General features: G+C 27.4%; 1 protein-coding gene across 2 annotated transcripts; it reads left to right on the top strand.

Moving 5' to 3' along the window:
- The first annotated feature begins 5,163 nt into the window (after nucleotides 1-5,163).
- LOC112679804 (kinesin heavy chain) lies at nucleotides 5,164-16,776 on the top strand. 2 transcript variants are annotated; one of them, XM_025549818.1, is made up of 20 exons: nucleotides 5,164-5,782; nucleotides 5,932-6,146; nucleotides 10,112-10,199; nucleotides 10,414-10,641; nucleotides 10,716-10,859; nucleotides 10,924-11,048; nucleotides 11,133-11,386; nucleotides 12,231-12,368; nucleotides 12,434-12,531; nucleotides 12,622-12,809; nucleotides 12,872-13,078; nucleotides 13,147-13,293; nucleotides 13,393-13,539; nucleotides 13,604-13,772; nucleotides 14,024-14,142; nucleotides 14,370-14,648; nucleotides 14,712-14,921; nucleotides 15,465-15,600; nucleotides 15,662-15,754; nucleotides 16,359-16,776. In XM_025549818.1, the coding sequence occupies exons 2-20, from the start codon at nucleotides 6,000-6,002 to the stop codon at nucleotides 16,376-16,378; spliced, it is 2,937 nt and encodes a 978-aa protein (XP_025405603.1). In that variant the 5' UTR covers nucleotides 5,164-5,782; nucleotides 5,932-5,999; the 3' UTR covers nucleotides 16,379-16,776. The 2 variants fall into 2 exon arrangements, with proteins under 2 accessions (XP_025405603.1, XP_025405537.1); XM_025549752.1 differs by having other exon boundaries at nucleotides 5,164-6,146.
- The last annotated feature ends 619 nt before the right edge of the window (nucleotides 16,777-17,395 follow it).

The following is a 17,395-nucleotide window of genomic DNA, read 5'->3' on the forward strand; positions in this document are numbered from 1 at the left end:
AAATAGGTCTGAAACCAATACTCATTTAGCATGCAATTTTGTTGAACGATCTATATTTATCGTTTGTACCATGAAATCGTGTTCTTTGCAAAATTATAATTCGTCAAAGAAAATTTTTTAATTTAATAATGAATTATATTAATTTTTGCTATACCAGGTACGAGGTACTTAGATACCTAGGTAATAATTTATCTACAGTGACCAAATTCAAATAAATCACAATTTATACAAATGTGGCAAAATTATAATTATTCAAATGTTAAAATAATAAGTTCGTCTTAGTGAGAAGATATTAATACAATACACAACAAACAATCGTTATGTATCAGATCTTAATGATCTATGTCATGGCTAGATTTTTTTTGTGAAAAATTGTACTACATTTATTGTGACTATTAGAGTATTATTTAGTATATTATTTATTTTATTTTTTATTTTAGAGTATTATTATTATTATTTAACTATTATTTATTAAAATAAGAAATGTGATATTGCCATGTGAGCCTTGCAATAATACTTTTTTTTAAAATATTTTTTTCTCATTCTTTCGAGATTTTGATATTATTACTTAGGTATTAGAGTAATGGAAAAATAGCATACCTACATCTATTATAATCGATGTCAAATTCTATAATAAATCCATAAACCAAAATACGTAGTTACATCTAATGCTTTTGGGTACCTACCAAATAATCAAACTTTTAATTTATTATTTTATTTTATCAATTTATACTCATTTAATTTACTAACTAGTTAGGTTTTAATTTAACGTTGAGTTACTATTTGATTTATACGTCATCGAGTGCATTGTGTATCATTGTATCAATACAAATTATTATAGATAACCGACGAAATTTTATTACATTGTAATAGTACATTATAGTTAATCACTCAGAAATAATATATTCATTATTAATATTATTTTATTTGTTTTTATATTATATTAATAATTATTTAATATTTGTACAAAGTCTAAATAGTAATTTATTTGTATTAATAATTGGTTAATATAACAATGAGAGTAGGGGCGGATCCATATTCGGGGAACTGTGGATCAAGCCATTTATAGAGGCCATTTATTAGGGATGAAACTGAATTAAAAATTAATACCTTGTAAAAAAAAAAAAAAACTCAACATGCTCATAAAAGCTTATAAGTATATTTATATTACATTTTAGAATTAGTGATACCACCTGTGGATATTTTAACTAACATACTGGGCGACATTAATGTTGCCTGGTAGACTGAAATATTTATAACTGGACGACATTAATGTTGCCTGGTAGACTGAAATATTAATAACTGGACGACAACAATTTTTTGGTAAAAATATTATAAAAAAAACGATAACACATCAACTAATAATTAGGAAATTGGAATAATAATATTTCTGTGTAGTGTTATAAATTGCCAACATCACTATAAGTTGCACATATACTATCAAATATACACACCGGCGATCGGCTTCATTAGCTATTTTCATTTATATTGTTTTGTGGGTATTTACGACGTTATCGCGGTGCCGTATCGCAGCGTTGACGTGTGTAATAATACGTCTATTTTTATTTCAGCCAAATTTCTTAGTATTTAATTTTGTTTTATCGTAAATATTCTGGCATTTTTCCGGCATCCGTCGAACATCGAGATCGAAGTTGAATGATAAAAATCATAAGGTAAGAAAAAGAATATACGTATTAACTGTAAAAAAACTTATCTTATTTTAAATTTTTAAAGAATTTAATATTAAAGCTTAAGTTACTATACACTACATTAACAAAGTCAATAATTAATTTGTTTAAAACTTAACAACTTAAACGGATTGCAAACTAGGCGATTCGAATGAAAAATGAAAAATAAATTCCAACGCAAACGCGAAGTACTGTACATGTGGTCATGTTACGATGTACAGTAACAACTAAACCAAAAGTTTCATAACCTATCAATGTTTTATGAGAGAAGTCCCCCGAGTTAGTATTTAGTAAATACTAATCACGACGATTCGTAATTATAGAGCTCTTTATATTGTATGCTACCTGGGCTTATCCGTGTTTGAAAACCACTCTAAATTAAACACCCATATAAAGATTTAGATTCGTTTATTCTCTCGTTTTTCTTAACGATCGCCTCCGACATTGTAGTTTACATTATGCAATTTAAAAATCAGATAATTTTTATTTAACTGTCATCTTCAAACATATATTATATATAGGTAATATTGTTTTTATTTTGTTTCCCTTGTAGATATCAATATATCAATATCAAAATTGTTATAAAATAATGTTCTTAGAGTGAGGACGTTAGAAACGTAAAAAAATAAAAATAACGATTTATTGCAAATTATCCTCCACATACAAAAGTTATGTATACACCACTGAAGAGGACCATTAATGGTCGGTAATATAATATTTAAAAAAATTTTTGTAAAATAAAATATATTATACATAATATGTGTAAATTATTATATATTGTTAATCGATTACGATTAAAAATATACTATGTGATAAAATAGTCGAAATTAAAAATTAAAAAAATACTACATTTCCTCTAAACGTCTAAGCTGGGACATATGGACGTCCCGAAAACATTTTTCGGGACACCGGGACGCGAAGTCCAAAACCGGTGACAATCCCGGTTTTCCGGGACGTATGGTAACCCTACGTCTGTTAAATGTAATTCGTATTAAATATAAATATAAATTTGTTGCTATCGACAAAGATTTGGCTATCTGTGGAGTTCTCAATGATGATAAGATTTTGAATAAGACTGATGACGAAGAGCTTCCGTAAGCTCGAATGTAGCAAAATTAGGTCACTGAGCCGTCTTAAATTTTTTACAAAGACATGATATTGACGACAGTGTATTTTGTAATATTCTAAATATGGACAATACTATTAATCACGTAAGCGCAAGTAGATACACACAAAAAAAAAAGACGTATGTATGTAATAAACAAAAATATATGAATTTATCTAATAAAATATTTAATAATAATCTAATATTGTATGTAGGTATGTAATTATAAAAATCTTATAAAATCTAAATTTTCTTTTAAATATCGTTTAAACAAATATTGTTGATTTATGCTTTTGATATAATGAATTTTGATGTAACGAACTTTCAATATAACATACTTTTTGCTCGGTCCCTTGAAATTTGTTACATCGCGAGTTGACTGTATATGCAATATATTACTTAGTATTTAATTTTTAATGTTTTACAGTGTGAATGCGCATACTGTTTTAGTATGGTACATTATACACTTGTAAGTATCCTTAGTTTTATTATTAACACTGTTGTCAATTTTGGTGAATATTCCTATACAGTGGCGTATACAAGGGTGATGTGGGGGTCTGTTCCCTCCCTAGGTCTTTTTTTTTAAATATTATAAAATAATTTTCTTAGTGTGAGGGCGTTAGAAACGTAAAAAAAAAAAAAAAATAATAGAATAAAAATAATGATTTGTATGAAAATGATCCCCCCTCCCATACAAAAGTTATGTATGTTATGTACCAATGATAGGTAGCTGATAAATAAAAAAACTGTACCTAGCCGAATAATTTGAATATTTTGATTGGGTACTTGGCATTTAGTTTGAAATAGTGATGGGCGATTTTTGGAAATGGATCGATTCCATTTCCAAAAGTACCGGCAGAAAAAGATCGATTCACTTTTAATTAGTGATATGTGATTCATGGAAATTAATCAATATTTTAAAATGATTCAAATCGAAATGAAAAGAACAATCCAAAAAAAAGATTCATATACTGCGTCATATACTCATATTATTTAGTATGTATCTCATTATCCCATGCTTAAATTATCATTAAATTTTAAATAATCAAAAAAATTGTGGGGGGGGCTATAATACATTGGGGGGCTAATCCCCCTAAGTCCCCCTAATTGCGTCAATGAGTTTGTCTTCTAATGAAATAAATGTAATCGGTTAGTAGTACTAACCGATTACATTTATTTCATAAGTACCTACTCATATAGTCGTATCGATTATTGATTGAGATTATCAAAGGTATATACTCTGATGTCAGATAATCGGGACGCAATTCGTATGCAGCCTATCTTTCATAGTTATAATCAATGGCATAACTAGGGGTGTGGTTTGGGAGTTGTAACCCCCCCCACCGAAATTTATATAGGTTTTTACAAATTCTACATAGAAAAAAAAATGATTTATCTTGAACACGCGAAACGGCTGATCGATAGGAAATATGAATATTATTCGTATTACAATTGATAACAATAATAACATGACAATACGGAACGTTTTGTAACGTTCCGTTTAACTTTAAAACATCAATAACCTTGCTACTACGATTTCTCGACAGTCGATTGTATATTTTTTTTTTTGTGGTATCACAATATGAAATAGAATTTAAATAGTTTGATTTGTAATTTAAATATTTTATTCATAAACCTAACTTAATCTTACTTCCTTATCCTCACTAAACACCTGCAGAAAATGCTTATTTTTTTCAAATTCACAACCCCTTCTGAAAACCAATTCTGATGGCACCATTGGTATATTAATAATCAGTAGTCTTCAGCTTTCTAACAAAAATACTTTAACCATCGTAAATCGTAGAACTTAGTGATTAGAAGTTGAAATAACATTTATTGCATCTTTAAATTTACATAACATAATTTATAAAAACTTCCTAACAATGTTAAGGTCTTAACACATAAAACAACTATTCAACGGGCATTAGGTAAAAACTTATTAATAATGTTAAGGTCTTAACACATAAAACAACTATACAACGAGCAATAGGTTTAAAACACAATATTTATATAAAATGAACAACAGGTAATCTCGCTAAATCATAAATTTTAAATTTCTCCGTAAATATTGTTAGTTTCATCATAGGTAATAACTGTAAAGCTAATACCTTTACGAACATATCATCTGATGGAAGGGTGGGGCGATTGCTTCCATCACCCCTCCTCCACTACCACTCAAATACGCCACTTGAAGAGAAACAAAAAATAAAATAGGCAGGGTCCGTCAGAGCCGTACCATAGAGTAGTACTACTCTATGAGCCGTACACGTCTCACCGTGTGATAACGGTGAACAATAAACACGCGGCGTATTACTTTTGTACATATAGTCGACAACAAACGGGTTACATAGCGAAGCATTTACCTCCATGGCCCCCCGCTAGCGTACCGGGTTACGACGGTCCGTTGGTCGACGACAGCGGCGCGTGTGCGATCGCTTTGTGCTGAAACGCAACGTTGAAGCAGCTGCTGCATCGGTCCGTACTATCGATGTGCGGTGCGGTAGAGGGAAACTGAATGTTAGCATAATCATCGTTGTCGTCGTATAATCATCGCCGGGTGCGCGTAGATTTTCCGTCGAATTTTTTTTTTTATTGTTCCCCGCTATTTCGTTCACTTTCTCACTCGTTCTCTCTCTCTCTCACCGTCTGTACGCAGTTTGCAATCGCTCTCTCTCACTCTCTCTCTTTCTCTTGCGCGCGCGCGCTCATACGCACCGTGTTCGTTCCTTTGCTCTTTCCGTTCTCCCCCTCGCGCGTTCCGCTCCGGCGTAACAATAATTTTCCCGTCGCCGTCCGCAGACCGCTCTTAGACACAGGCGTAGATTTCGCCCGTCTCGTGATCGTTTTCATCCGCCTCACGTATGCGGATTTCGCGCAACAATAACAATATCGGTCGCAACACGCTACTACCGGTCCGTTCGTGACACTTGCCGTTGATGACCGCTAACAGCAGACCAGCGATCAAGACGTCTCGCTCGACTCGGAGCAGGTAGGCGTACGCGTAGTTGTAGCTGCGACCTATTGTGCCGTCACCGCCGCCGCCACTTATTCGACCAGTTGTCGCGTATTGACCCGTCGTCGAGCGCGCGCTGCCACCGCACGATAACCATCTGATTATAAGTAGTGTGATAATTATAGTTTACTGCAATAACACTACACGGTGTAGTTGGATTTCCCACTCTATCTAACTGCTCACCCGTCTTACGATGGCTGCTGAGAGGGAAATTGCTGCTGAAGACAGCATCAAAGTCGTGTGTCGTTTCCGTCCGTTGAATGATTCAGAAGAAAAAGCTGGCTCCAAGTTTGTAGTAAAATTTCCGACAGGACCTGACGAAAATTGCATCACCATTGGTGTAAGTACCATCTTTACCAGACAATATCCATGTTTAAAACAATTTTCTTCTATATTTCCTATTTACCTTATATAACCTATGTGAATTGGTCTTCTCATAGCAACTACTAGATAGGTTATTATTTTCTTCATTGCCTGGATAGTCTAGTATTGGTTTATGTAATGTGCAAAGTGTCTCCATTAGCTTATTTTTATTTAAATCTTTCTGTCAACTTATTAAATTCAGTACGAGCTATGTACCCTAAAATATAATGGGTAATAATGCATATTACAACTGCTATGATAGTTGTTTAAATGTATCTTGCATACATTATAATGTATGCATTAATTTAAAACATTAATCAAATTTAATATTGAAATTCAGTTTATTTTACTCAAGAATAAGATATTTTATAATTATACAATATTGTGTATAATTTATTGACCATTATGTACTTACTTATTAAACTATGAATTATTACTACTTATTGGTGTCTATTTCATGATTGCTCATTATATTATACTGGAAAACATAATGTATTGATAAGTTATATTAAAAGGAATGTAAAGAATATACTTGGAAATATATTACATAGGTATTAATAATAAAATTTAAAAATAACTAGGTAATAAGCAAAATCAGTTATTTATACATATAATAATGTAGGATACTTTAAATTAAGAGACTCATTAACAGACATTAAAATAAAAATGTATATATTGAATGAATTTTAAGTTTAAATAACTATGCTCATTATATCTGAACACCTATTTATTGTATACAATAGTAAGTAAATATCTATATTTTTACTGCAAAATGTTATATTTTAATGTTTTTTTCAATAAGGATATTCTACGAATTAATAATAATATTCAATTAGATCTTTTATTGATAAAATTATGTTGTAAATTAGTATTGATTTCAGTATTTTTACAGTTATGAATACTCTCATTTGTAAAATTGCATAGTTCAAATTCTAAATGTGTTTTCCCAATTAGTCATTATTTTTAAATATAAAACATTAAATTGTTTTTGATCAAAATTTTTTAATCATTTTATATATGATTAAAATGTAATGTTTTTAGACATTAGACTGTACACTAAAGAGGATTAATTTATTATAGTTTTATATCAGTGTTATAGTAGGTGCATATTTTTAAAGTGTTCATTGTATACGAATAATGTACTGAAAAATAATAAAACTAGACTAGTTAGGCTTAATGAAACTTATTAAAGTAAGGTTTTTTTAATTTTCTCTCATTATATTTTTTTTTTAGTGCACAATAATTTTCATAGAGCTAATATTTTTCTTAATTTTGGTGTAGTTAGATTAATATTATACATTACAGATGATGAATCTTTTTTCAGTTATGTACTTCAATTTTTAAAACATTTAATTTGTAAATATTTGAAAAGGTAAATTATATTTTTTTTAAAACTCATGATTTAGCAACAATCCTAATCTATGGTATTATTATTTTCCCAAACGTTTTCCCTGTGTGCTATGACATTGATATTATTTATAGAGTATTTTTCTTTGTTTGTGATTTATATGAACAATGTTTTTTGATTAAACATATCGTAAATTGTAATTATAAATTGTTTGTTAGGTACATTTTATTATAAACACTTACTAGGTAGTATAGTTGTATATTATATTATAAAATACATCTGATAAAATATTAATTTATTGGTGTATGTTTTTATCATTTTGGCTTTCGTGTAGCAGGTGATCTACCGAGGGCTGAGTGATCTGCGAATTCAGAACGAGTGATCTACTTTTAATAGTATAAAAACACATTTTATTTTTTACTACAAGTATGTCATATCATACAAATATTCGTTAAATATAAAAATAAAAAATAATTAGCCAAATATAATTATAATTTCAATTACAGTAAATATTTTATAAAATTCAGCCGTATTTTCAACTCCGACCAACAAACAATTTTAAACTAACCTATCCAGCAACATTGCTAATGAATTGTAGTTATATTGTTAATGTCATTAATCGTTATCGCAATACTATCCCACTGCTGTCTCCGATAATATGTGCGTATAATAATAGTATAATATAATAATAATCATGGTTCGGATCTTATAGCATTTGCTACTTATTATAGGATAAAGATAAAAATAGCAGAGTGAGCTATTCATTTGTTTTAATAACCAGTGACTTCAAATTAGAAATTTTATTTTGGTATTTTTTGCATATTTGAAGTATTTTAGATTTTTAATGCTATTTTTGAAGTTTTGTTAATATACTTGATTTTATGCTTTATTTTGTATTTTTCAAGAATCTCGTTTATATTGAATGAAAAATAGTATTCATTTAGGTGAATCCAAAAATGCCTACATTTTCGTTTCATATTGATAATTGATAAATAATATGGTTCTTACTGTTTAACATATTACTAGAATCTATTTTTAAGTAGCCTGACAATATCAAATATATATATACATTTATGTCGTCTTATCTGTTTTATTTATTTTAATTTTATTATTGTTCTACAAAATATTGTCGTCTATCGTATGTATTTCATGTTTTCAGTGTCAGTTCTCCGTATTGTTTGATATTGTTTCATATTTGTTTATTACTCGATTGTGTATTATTTGTTTTTCTGTTTCAATACTAAACGTAAAATGCCGAAAGTCAAAACATCGAACTATTCGAGACTTAGATATTTTGTATCTGAGTTTGGTAGCTTTGATGTTTTTACGATTGACGCAAGTATTCTATTTTGCAAATTGTGTGAATAAAAAGTTAATAGTAACAAAAAGTTTAACGTTACTCAACACTTAAAAACGGAGAAACAGTTACATGCAAACAATATCATCATTCAAAGTAAAACAGGTATACATACAACAAGATGTATCACATATAAGTTTTTTGAAATTGTTAATAGATGTTACTTTTTTTTTTTTTTATTAATGTATTACTTCATAAAATAATGTAATACATTTAATAAAATTTTGATTTAAATTTTTATTTTTATTTATTTTTTTATTTTTTTCTATTTTTGTTGTTTTTAAGGCATATTTATAGAGCATATTTTAAGGTTTTTTTGGTCATATATAGCGCATATTTTAGTGTTTTTGGTGCTATTAAATCCAAACCCTGATAATAATAATTATAGATTACCAACTACACCTTGTATAATACAATAGATCACCTGATACACCTAAAAAGAGGCTGTAGATCACTTACTATACGAATGCCATCATTTTTTACATGCATTTCTTCATTCAACATATTCTTTCAAATATCAGAACTATTTTTATTTATTCATGTTTTAAAAAATATTAAAATAGGTATAATAACAAATTTTTTTTTTTTACTTATTTGCAATCATTAAGCTTTCATTTATGAAAAAATTAATTCATTAGAGTATAAAATTTACTTTCAAATGTTTTAAATTAGAGTATTGTTTGTGTAGATCTAGTTCTAGTATTAGTTTTTATTTACTTATTTTTAATGTTTTAACTAAGATTGTGTAATAAATAAATTACTTTTTCAAAATTTAAAAATCTGTCTTAACTCTTATGATTTATTCATTGCTGTTTACCTCACCACAAAAAAATATTGTGCATATCATTGAATAGTTGATAATACATTTAAAAATAATTTTTAAAATTGGTAGGTAAATTTAAAATTGTTATATTAATAATTAAATATTTTGCATTATTTTAAAATAATTTTGTGATGATTTATTAAGTTATACAATTAGGTGATTCTTTTTATAAAATACATTTGTTTAACATTATATTATTTAATGCTTAAAATTGTTTAATGTTGGCTAAATTTATTATATTCAATGAACATTTAACTAGTTGAAATAATTTCTTTATGATTAGATGGAAATTACAACAAAATATAAGTATGAACATACCTACTGCTGACAATAATTATTCAAAGTCTAATTATTATTCTTTGAATAATAGTTCACATTTAACAGTTAATTTGATAAAATTTAATTTGTGTTTAGGGCAAAGTTTACTTATTTGATAAAGTTTTTAAGCCAAATGCCAGTCAAGATAAAGTTTATGGTGATGCTGCAAAATCAATTGTATCCGGTAACATTCATTTTTTTCATTATTATTAATTTATATATATATATTTTGTTAAGTTTTTTTTATGTTATATTTAAAACAAAAAAATGAATAATATGTTCAATAAAATAATGTTTTATAAATGAATTTCAGTTAAAAAATTTACACTCTAACATTTTTATTGAATTTTATCTTAAAGTTCAAATAATTATTCTTATTACTTACATTCAATATTCAGATGTTCTTGCGGGTTACAATGGAACTATTTTTGCATATGGTCAAACTTCTTCTGGTAAAACACATACTATGGAAGGGGTTATTGGTGATCCATCCAAACAAGGGATTATTCCTCGGATTGTTAATGATATATTTAACCATATATATGCAATGGAAGAAAATTTAGAGTTCCATATAAAGGTGTCTTATTTTGAAATCTATATGGACAAGATTCGTGATTTATTAGATGGTATGTGATTATCTTTATACATTAATAATGTAGTAATTTATTAAAATAATTTGTTCATTGTTGATTATTTTTAGTTTCAAAAGTAAATTTAAGTGTTCATGAAGATAAAAATCGAGTTCCTTTTGTAAAAGGTGCTACTGAACGTTTTGTTTCTAGTCCTGAAGAAGTATTTGCTGTGATTGAAGAAGGCAAAGCAAACAGACATATAGCTGTTACAAGTAAATTTGTAGTCAAAAATATAGTTATTAGATTTATTCATATTATTTATTATTTTTATTGTAGACATGAACGAGCATAGTTCTAGAAGTCACAGTGTATTTTTAATAAATGTGAAACAGGAGAATTTGGAAAACGAAAAAAAATTATCAGGAAAACTTTATCTTGTAGATTTAGCTGGAAGTGAAAAAGTAAATGATTTATATCTAACAAATTCGTTTTAAATTTAAAAAATTGATTAGGAAATATTTTTTCTGAACTATTATAATTTTAAGGTTAGTAAAACTGGTGCAGAAGGAACAGTGTTAGATGAAGCTAAAAATATTAACAAATCATTATCAGCTTTGGGTAATGTAATATCTGCTCTTGCTGAGGATAAAAAAACACATATACCATATCGAGACTCAAAATTAACACGTATATTACAAGAATCATTGGGTGGAAATGCTCGCACAACAATCATAATTTGTTGTTCTCCTGCCTCATTTAATGAATCTGAAACAAAATCAACTTTAGATTTTGGTCGAAGGTTAGTGAAAAATGTTTTGTATTACTATGCTACAAACTAACCGCAATTATAATATAATAAAACAATACTTATACACTTAAATTCAATAAATTAATCAAATAATGTTGAGTATTATTAGCTTTGTTTAAACCAGTGGTTTTCAACCTTTTTAACAATGCGGCACACTTCATCTCCAATAAACTTTTTGCGGCACACCAATCCATATATATGTATACTATTTACAGTCTATTCTATTAGAGGGTTATTTATTGTAAAATATATTAATACAATAATCGATCGATCAAGACGGCTGTGACGGGCATACTTACTATAAATAATATTATATGTATCTACGATAAGTTCGATCAGTTTTCATTTCGAATATCAATAATAAACTGGTAAATACGTACTTATAAAACAATTTATAAATTTATCGCGGCACATTTAAAGGGCACTCACGGCACACCAATGTGCCGCGGCACACCGGTTGAGAACCACTGGTTTAAATCATTCTTTAAGTATTAGTTTTTTCTTGTTTACTATTCTGCAAATTAATTGTTGTGACGTAATAACATTTTTAGGAAATAGACAATTTATTCCTCATTTTTAGACTAAAATGTACAACATTGTACATGTAGTAAAATCATAATTCATCAGAAATTTGATTATACTTAATTGCAGTTATATTTTTTTGTTATTTAATTTGTACTTCAGATAGAAGAGAAAAATTATTTTTCTTCAAATTTTCAATTATATTTGTAATTGTTCTCTCCATTTCATTAGAGAACGGATAAAAATAAATAAAAATAAATTAAAATGTTGTTATAATTTTATCATTTAATTATTTATTTTATTAATTTAAAAGAGCAAAAACAATTAAGAATGTTATTACTGTGAATGAAGAATTAACAGCAGAAGAATGGAAAAGACGTTATGAAAAAGAAAAAGAAAAATGTACTCGTTATAAGGCTAAGTGTGATAAATTACAATCTGAGCTTAATCGGTAAGAAATGAGTGTAACACATATAATCTAATTTCTTTAATAATAAAAAAAATAAAATTATACAGCTGGAGGTTAGGAGAAACCGTAAAAGAAGATGAACAAGTAAATCTTCAAGAACCTATGGAGGCATCAACACCAAATGTTCAAATAGATATTAAAAAAGGTACTAGCAAAAATGAAAGCATTTTTTCATTGTTTTAAAAACCTTGATTGGTGTATGAATATCATGTTACAAATTTAATATTATTTACAGAATTGGTTGGTCCAGTACCTGCTATACCAGGTGGTGTAATGACTGAATCTATGTCGACCGAAGAAAGACAAAAACTTGAAGAAGAACGTGAAACTCTGTATCAACAATTAGATGATAAAGACGAAGAAATCAATCAGCAGAGTCAAGATATTGAAAAATTAAAAGAACAAATAATGGAACAAGAAGAAGTAAATCTTAAATATTGTATAATTTAAGGACATAATAATTTATTTGAAAATAAACCATTTAGCTACTTACTTCTACCCAACGAGACTATGAGCAGTTACAACAAGAAATGCATAGAATTACTCAAGAAAATGAAAGTGCAAAAGAAGAAGTAAAAGAAGTACTTCAAGCTCTTGAAGAACTTGCGGTAAATTATGATCAAAAGAGTCAGGAAGTTGATTTGAAGAATAAAGAAAATGAAACTCTTGTTGAAGAACTATCACAAAAAGAGGTATAATAAATCAATAGTTTCTGTATTATTAAATGGATAATACGAGTACTACTATTTTTCTTTTTCAGTCTTCATTAAACTCCACATCATCTGAATTGCAACAACTAAGAGATATGTCTGTACATCAAAAGAAACGCACTACAGATATGTTGTCTAATCTTCTTAAAGATATGGCTGAGATTGGTGCAGCTATTGGTAGTGAAGCTGAACTCAATGTTAGTAATAATTCAATTTATTTTTTATTAAAAGTGATATTAAAAATGTGTTAACATTTTAAAAATAATACTTATAATATATTTTTTTATTCATTAAAGCAACACGCAATTAGTGATGGAAATAGTAAGTTGGATGAAGAATTTACTGTTGCTAGGCTTTATATTAGTAAAATGAAATCAGAAGTAAAAAATTTGGTTCAACGTTGCAATTTCTTTGAACTTAGTCAAACCGATATGAATAAAAAGGTAATATAAATTTTTTTATTTAATTGACCTACACTAAATTTCAACTATTTTTTTTATTTTTTAGGTTAATGATTATGAAAAAGAACTTGCTGAGAGTCGATTGAAAATTTCACAAAATGAAGCTCGACTTAAATCTATGCAAGAGTCTTTGAGAGAGTCAGAAAATAAGAAAAGAACATTGGAAGAAAATATTGATACTTTAAGGGAAGAGTTCGCTAAAATGAAAGCTGCAGGTATGATAAGTTATTTTTTGTCGAATATTTTATAATATAATTGTATGGCTTAACTATGATTTTTTTTTATTAGTGGATTTAGTTAAGATGAATGATTATAGAAAATAAATAAACAGTTGTATTTCTATTCTTACCCATCTAAATGTTTTTTTTTTAGCCACTATTAAACTAAAAAAAATTGTATATCTGTTCTGTATTAATTATTTGTTATATTTTATAATATTATCTATAAAGAAATTTTATTTTTTTAGAACAAGTTCATATAGTGTCATCATCAAAAGAAAAAGCTGAAGAAAAAGAAAAAGCAACTAGCATGCGTGCAGCTCTTGAAACACAAATGGATCAATTACGAGATGTTCATCATAAACAAGTGAGTAATTTTAATTAAGAATTTTTGATTATCATATGAAAATTACAAGTGTGAATATTTAATATTATGAAAATTTTTAAAACATTCAGAAGTCATTTTTATATAATTTATTGATTATTTGATTGCTTTGAAATAAAATTAATATAAAATATTATTCTACAATCTCAATTTTAAATAATTATCCAATTAATTTAAATTTAACTCCAATATTTGTTTATTTTTTTTAGGTGGCAGAATTAAGAGATGAGATTAGTGAAAAACAGGCTATGATTGCAGAACTTAAAGATCAAGTCCAAAAGTATTCATTAGCACAACAACAATTACAAACAGATTATAATAAATTATTACAAGAAGATCAAGAGAAAAGCCAACGTCTTCAAGAATATGTTTTGGCTAATGAGCGTCGTGAACAAGCACGTAAAGATCTCAAAGGCTTGGAAGATACTGTTACCAAAGAACTACAAACATTACATAATTTACGTAAAATATTTGTACAAGATTTGCAAGTATGTTATTATGATCATAAATTTTATTTTTATTATGGTTTTATTAAATTATTTATTTTTTAGTCTCGCATGAAAAAGTCAGCCACAGCAGAAGATACAGATGAAGCCAGCAGTGGTGGTACTTTAGCCCAAAGACAAAAAATTAGTTTCCTGGAGAACAATCTAGATCAACTTACCAAAGTTCACAAGCAATTGGTCAGAGATAACGCAGACTTACGATGTGAATTACCCAAATTAGAAAAAAGATTACGCGCCACAATGGATCGTGTCAAGGTTTGTTGTAACATAAATCGATAATCGTCTAATATACTATCTACTGCACGTTTGATGGTTTAGTATGTTATCTACCATAAATATTTTATCTACCGTCATTTTACGTGATATCAACACGTAACTATCTACAAATGTTAATTGTCTTACCTTTTTAATGCAGAATTTCTACTTTGTCATTTTTTATATGAATTATGTGTCGATATAAATAACTCATAGTTGACAAACTCATAATAATAATTAATAAATAAATCATAGTAAAAACGCATATAATCTATACGACTCAGAAACACACACTAAACAGGTATAACATAAAGCTATACCTACCAAGGAATAAATATAATATAATTTGGGGTTTTGTAAAATCTTAATCTTTATTTCAAAATAAAGTATATATAATATACAGCTTATGGACATATGGTAGATATCATACTAAACTATCATCAAATTACGGCAGACAGCATATTGGACGAGTATCCATAAATTTATTAATTTTTACTTAGAGTATAATTACGTAACCTTCTATGTATGATTACGGATTATTAGGCTCTTGAAGCAGCATTAAAAGATGCTAAAGAAGGTGCTATGAGAGACAGGAAACGATATCAATATGAAGTAGATCGTATTAAGGATGCAGTTAGGCAAAAGAATTTGGCTCGAAGGGGTCCTAGTCCTCAAATTGGTAATTTAATAACATATCTATTAATTTTATATTTAATCAATATTTAATTAATTATTTTTAGCCAAACCAATTAGAGCTGGACAACATAATATTATTGCAAGCAATCGCATTAGTGAAGATGAACTTAAGAAACGAAAAGCTGCTGTTATACCTGGTCTGTGATAATCAGGGCTCGGATTTTATAGCACAATTATAATTTATAAATGTAACCAAACGATACGTAGAACAGACTGACATTGAAATACATACCCACAGGTCGGCAGTATATTCTACAATTTAAACATTAATTAATTAAATATAAATAAAACCAAAGCATAAGTAATAAATTATTAATATTCGATATAGTCAAGCTTCCTAAAAATAGATTATATCACTGATATTATATTATTTATTATTATATTATTAATATGAAACGAGAAAAAGTGGATTTTTTTCTTATTTTATTCTTATTTATTCTTATTTTTTTTTTTCATTCAATATAAACAAAATTTATGGAAAATACAAAATAAAGCATTATATTGTTCATATTAGAAAAAAATAGCACTACTAATCTAAAATATATCTAATATGCATTAAATAGCAATATAAAATTTCATATTTGGAGTCTTATGTGCATAAAACAAATGTATTACTTACTCCTATTTTTATCTGTATCCTATAATAATAAGCAAACGCTATAAAATCCGAGCCCTGGAGATAATCATTATTTCCATAATACAATATGTTAATTGTAATGTTATTTGTTTTCTTATTTTCAGAGATTGCTGAAAGTAGTTAAAGAGCTTTACTATTATAATTTATTTGCTCTTGCCAAACAGTTATGTGGTGGAAGTATTTGATACAAATTGAATTTATATTATTTACAGAAATAATTCTTACTATAATATTTTAGAAACTTATTCAATTATTGCACCTTCTCTAATATTAATTTATATTTACATTATATGTATGTATGCGAGTGTATCAAATATGCAGCAGACATTTTCTCCTTGCACTTACAACTGATAAGGTGGATCTAGTGGCTTTTGGAGTAAAAAATGGTGGTGCTGTTTATCGTTCGCTTTCACATTGTCTGTACTTATAAAAATCAAAATAATTTGGTTTTATAATTATATTTCACTCTCCACTACCAAATTCTACTTGGCTTATTTATATATACATATTAGTGGAAAATTATAATTATTGTTTTTTTTTTGAAAAAATTATTTAACATCTTTAATTTTATTTATATTATGCAAATGGCGTGTATTTTTTTTTTTTAGACAGCTATTAATGCAATTATGTCTTATATTTATTTATTAAACATTTCCTATTTTTTTCAATTAATAAACTTTGTTTATTAACAACATTGTATAAAAGTAAAAATGAAACTCCAAATATTTTGTATTACATGGAATTAACTAAAATCAAAAAATTCTGATTTAAATATGATTTGAGTATATATCTAAGCTATATGTATGTGATGATGTTGAATATTATAAATAACATAAATATTTAAGTTTTGGAAATCTGGTATTAAAAGTTAAATGAAAATAATTTAAGTTTGTAAATTATATAAAATGGGAGTAATTGGGCTAGTATATTGAGTAATTTCTAATTATTTACTCTAAAATATCTAGAGCAGAAGTTTTAGAATTGAATTCTCATTGATTAACGATATAATTCCATTCTAGTCCAATTACAATTATTTCTATTCTAAAATCATGATTTAATACATATTGGCGCCCATAGCAGTTTTATTAAGATTAATTGAACCTAACACTTAAAAAATAAACTAAAATTAAAAATATTTTAT

Source organism: Sipha flava, unplaced genomic scaffold (genome assembly GCF_003268045.1).
Source record: "Sipha flava isolate LNK unplaced genomic scaffold, YSA_version1 0_pilon_pilon, whole genome shotgun sequence".
In the NCBI taxonomy this organism is placed as follows: domain Eukaryota; kingdom Metazoa; phylum Arthropoda; class Insecta; order Hemiptera; family Aphididae; genus Sipha; species Sipha flava.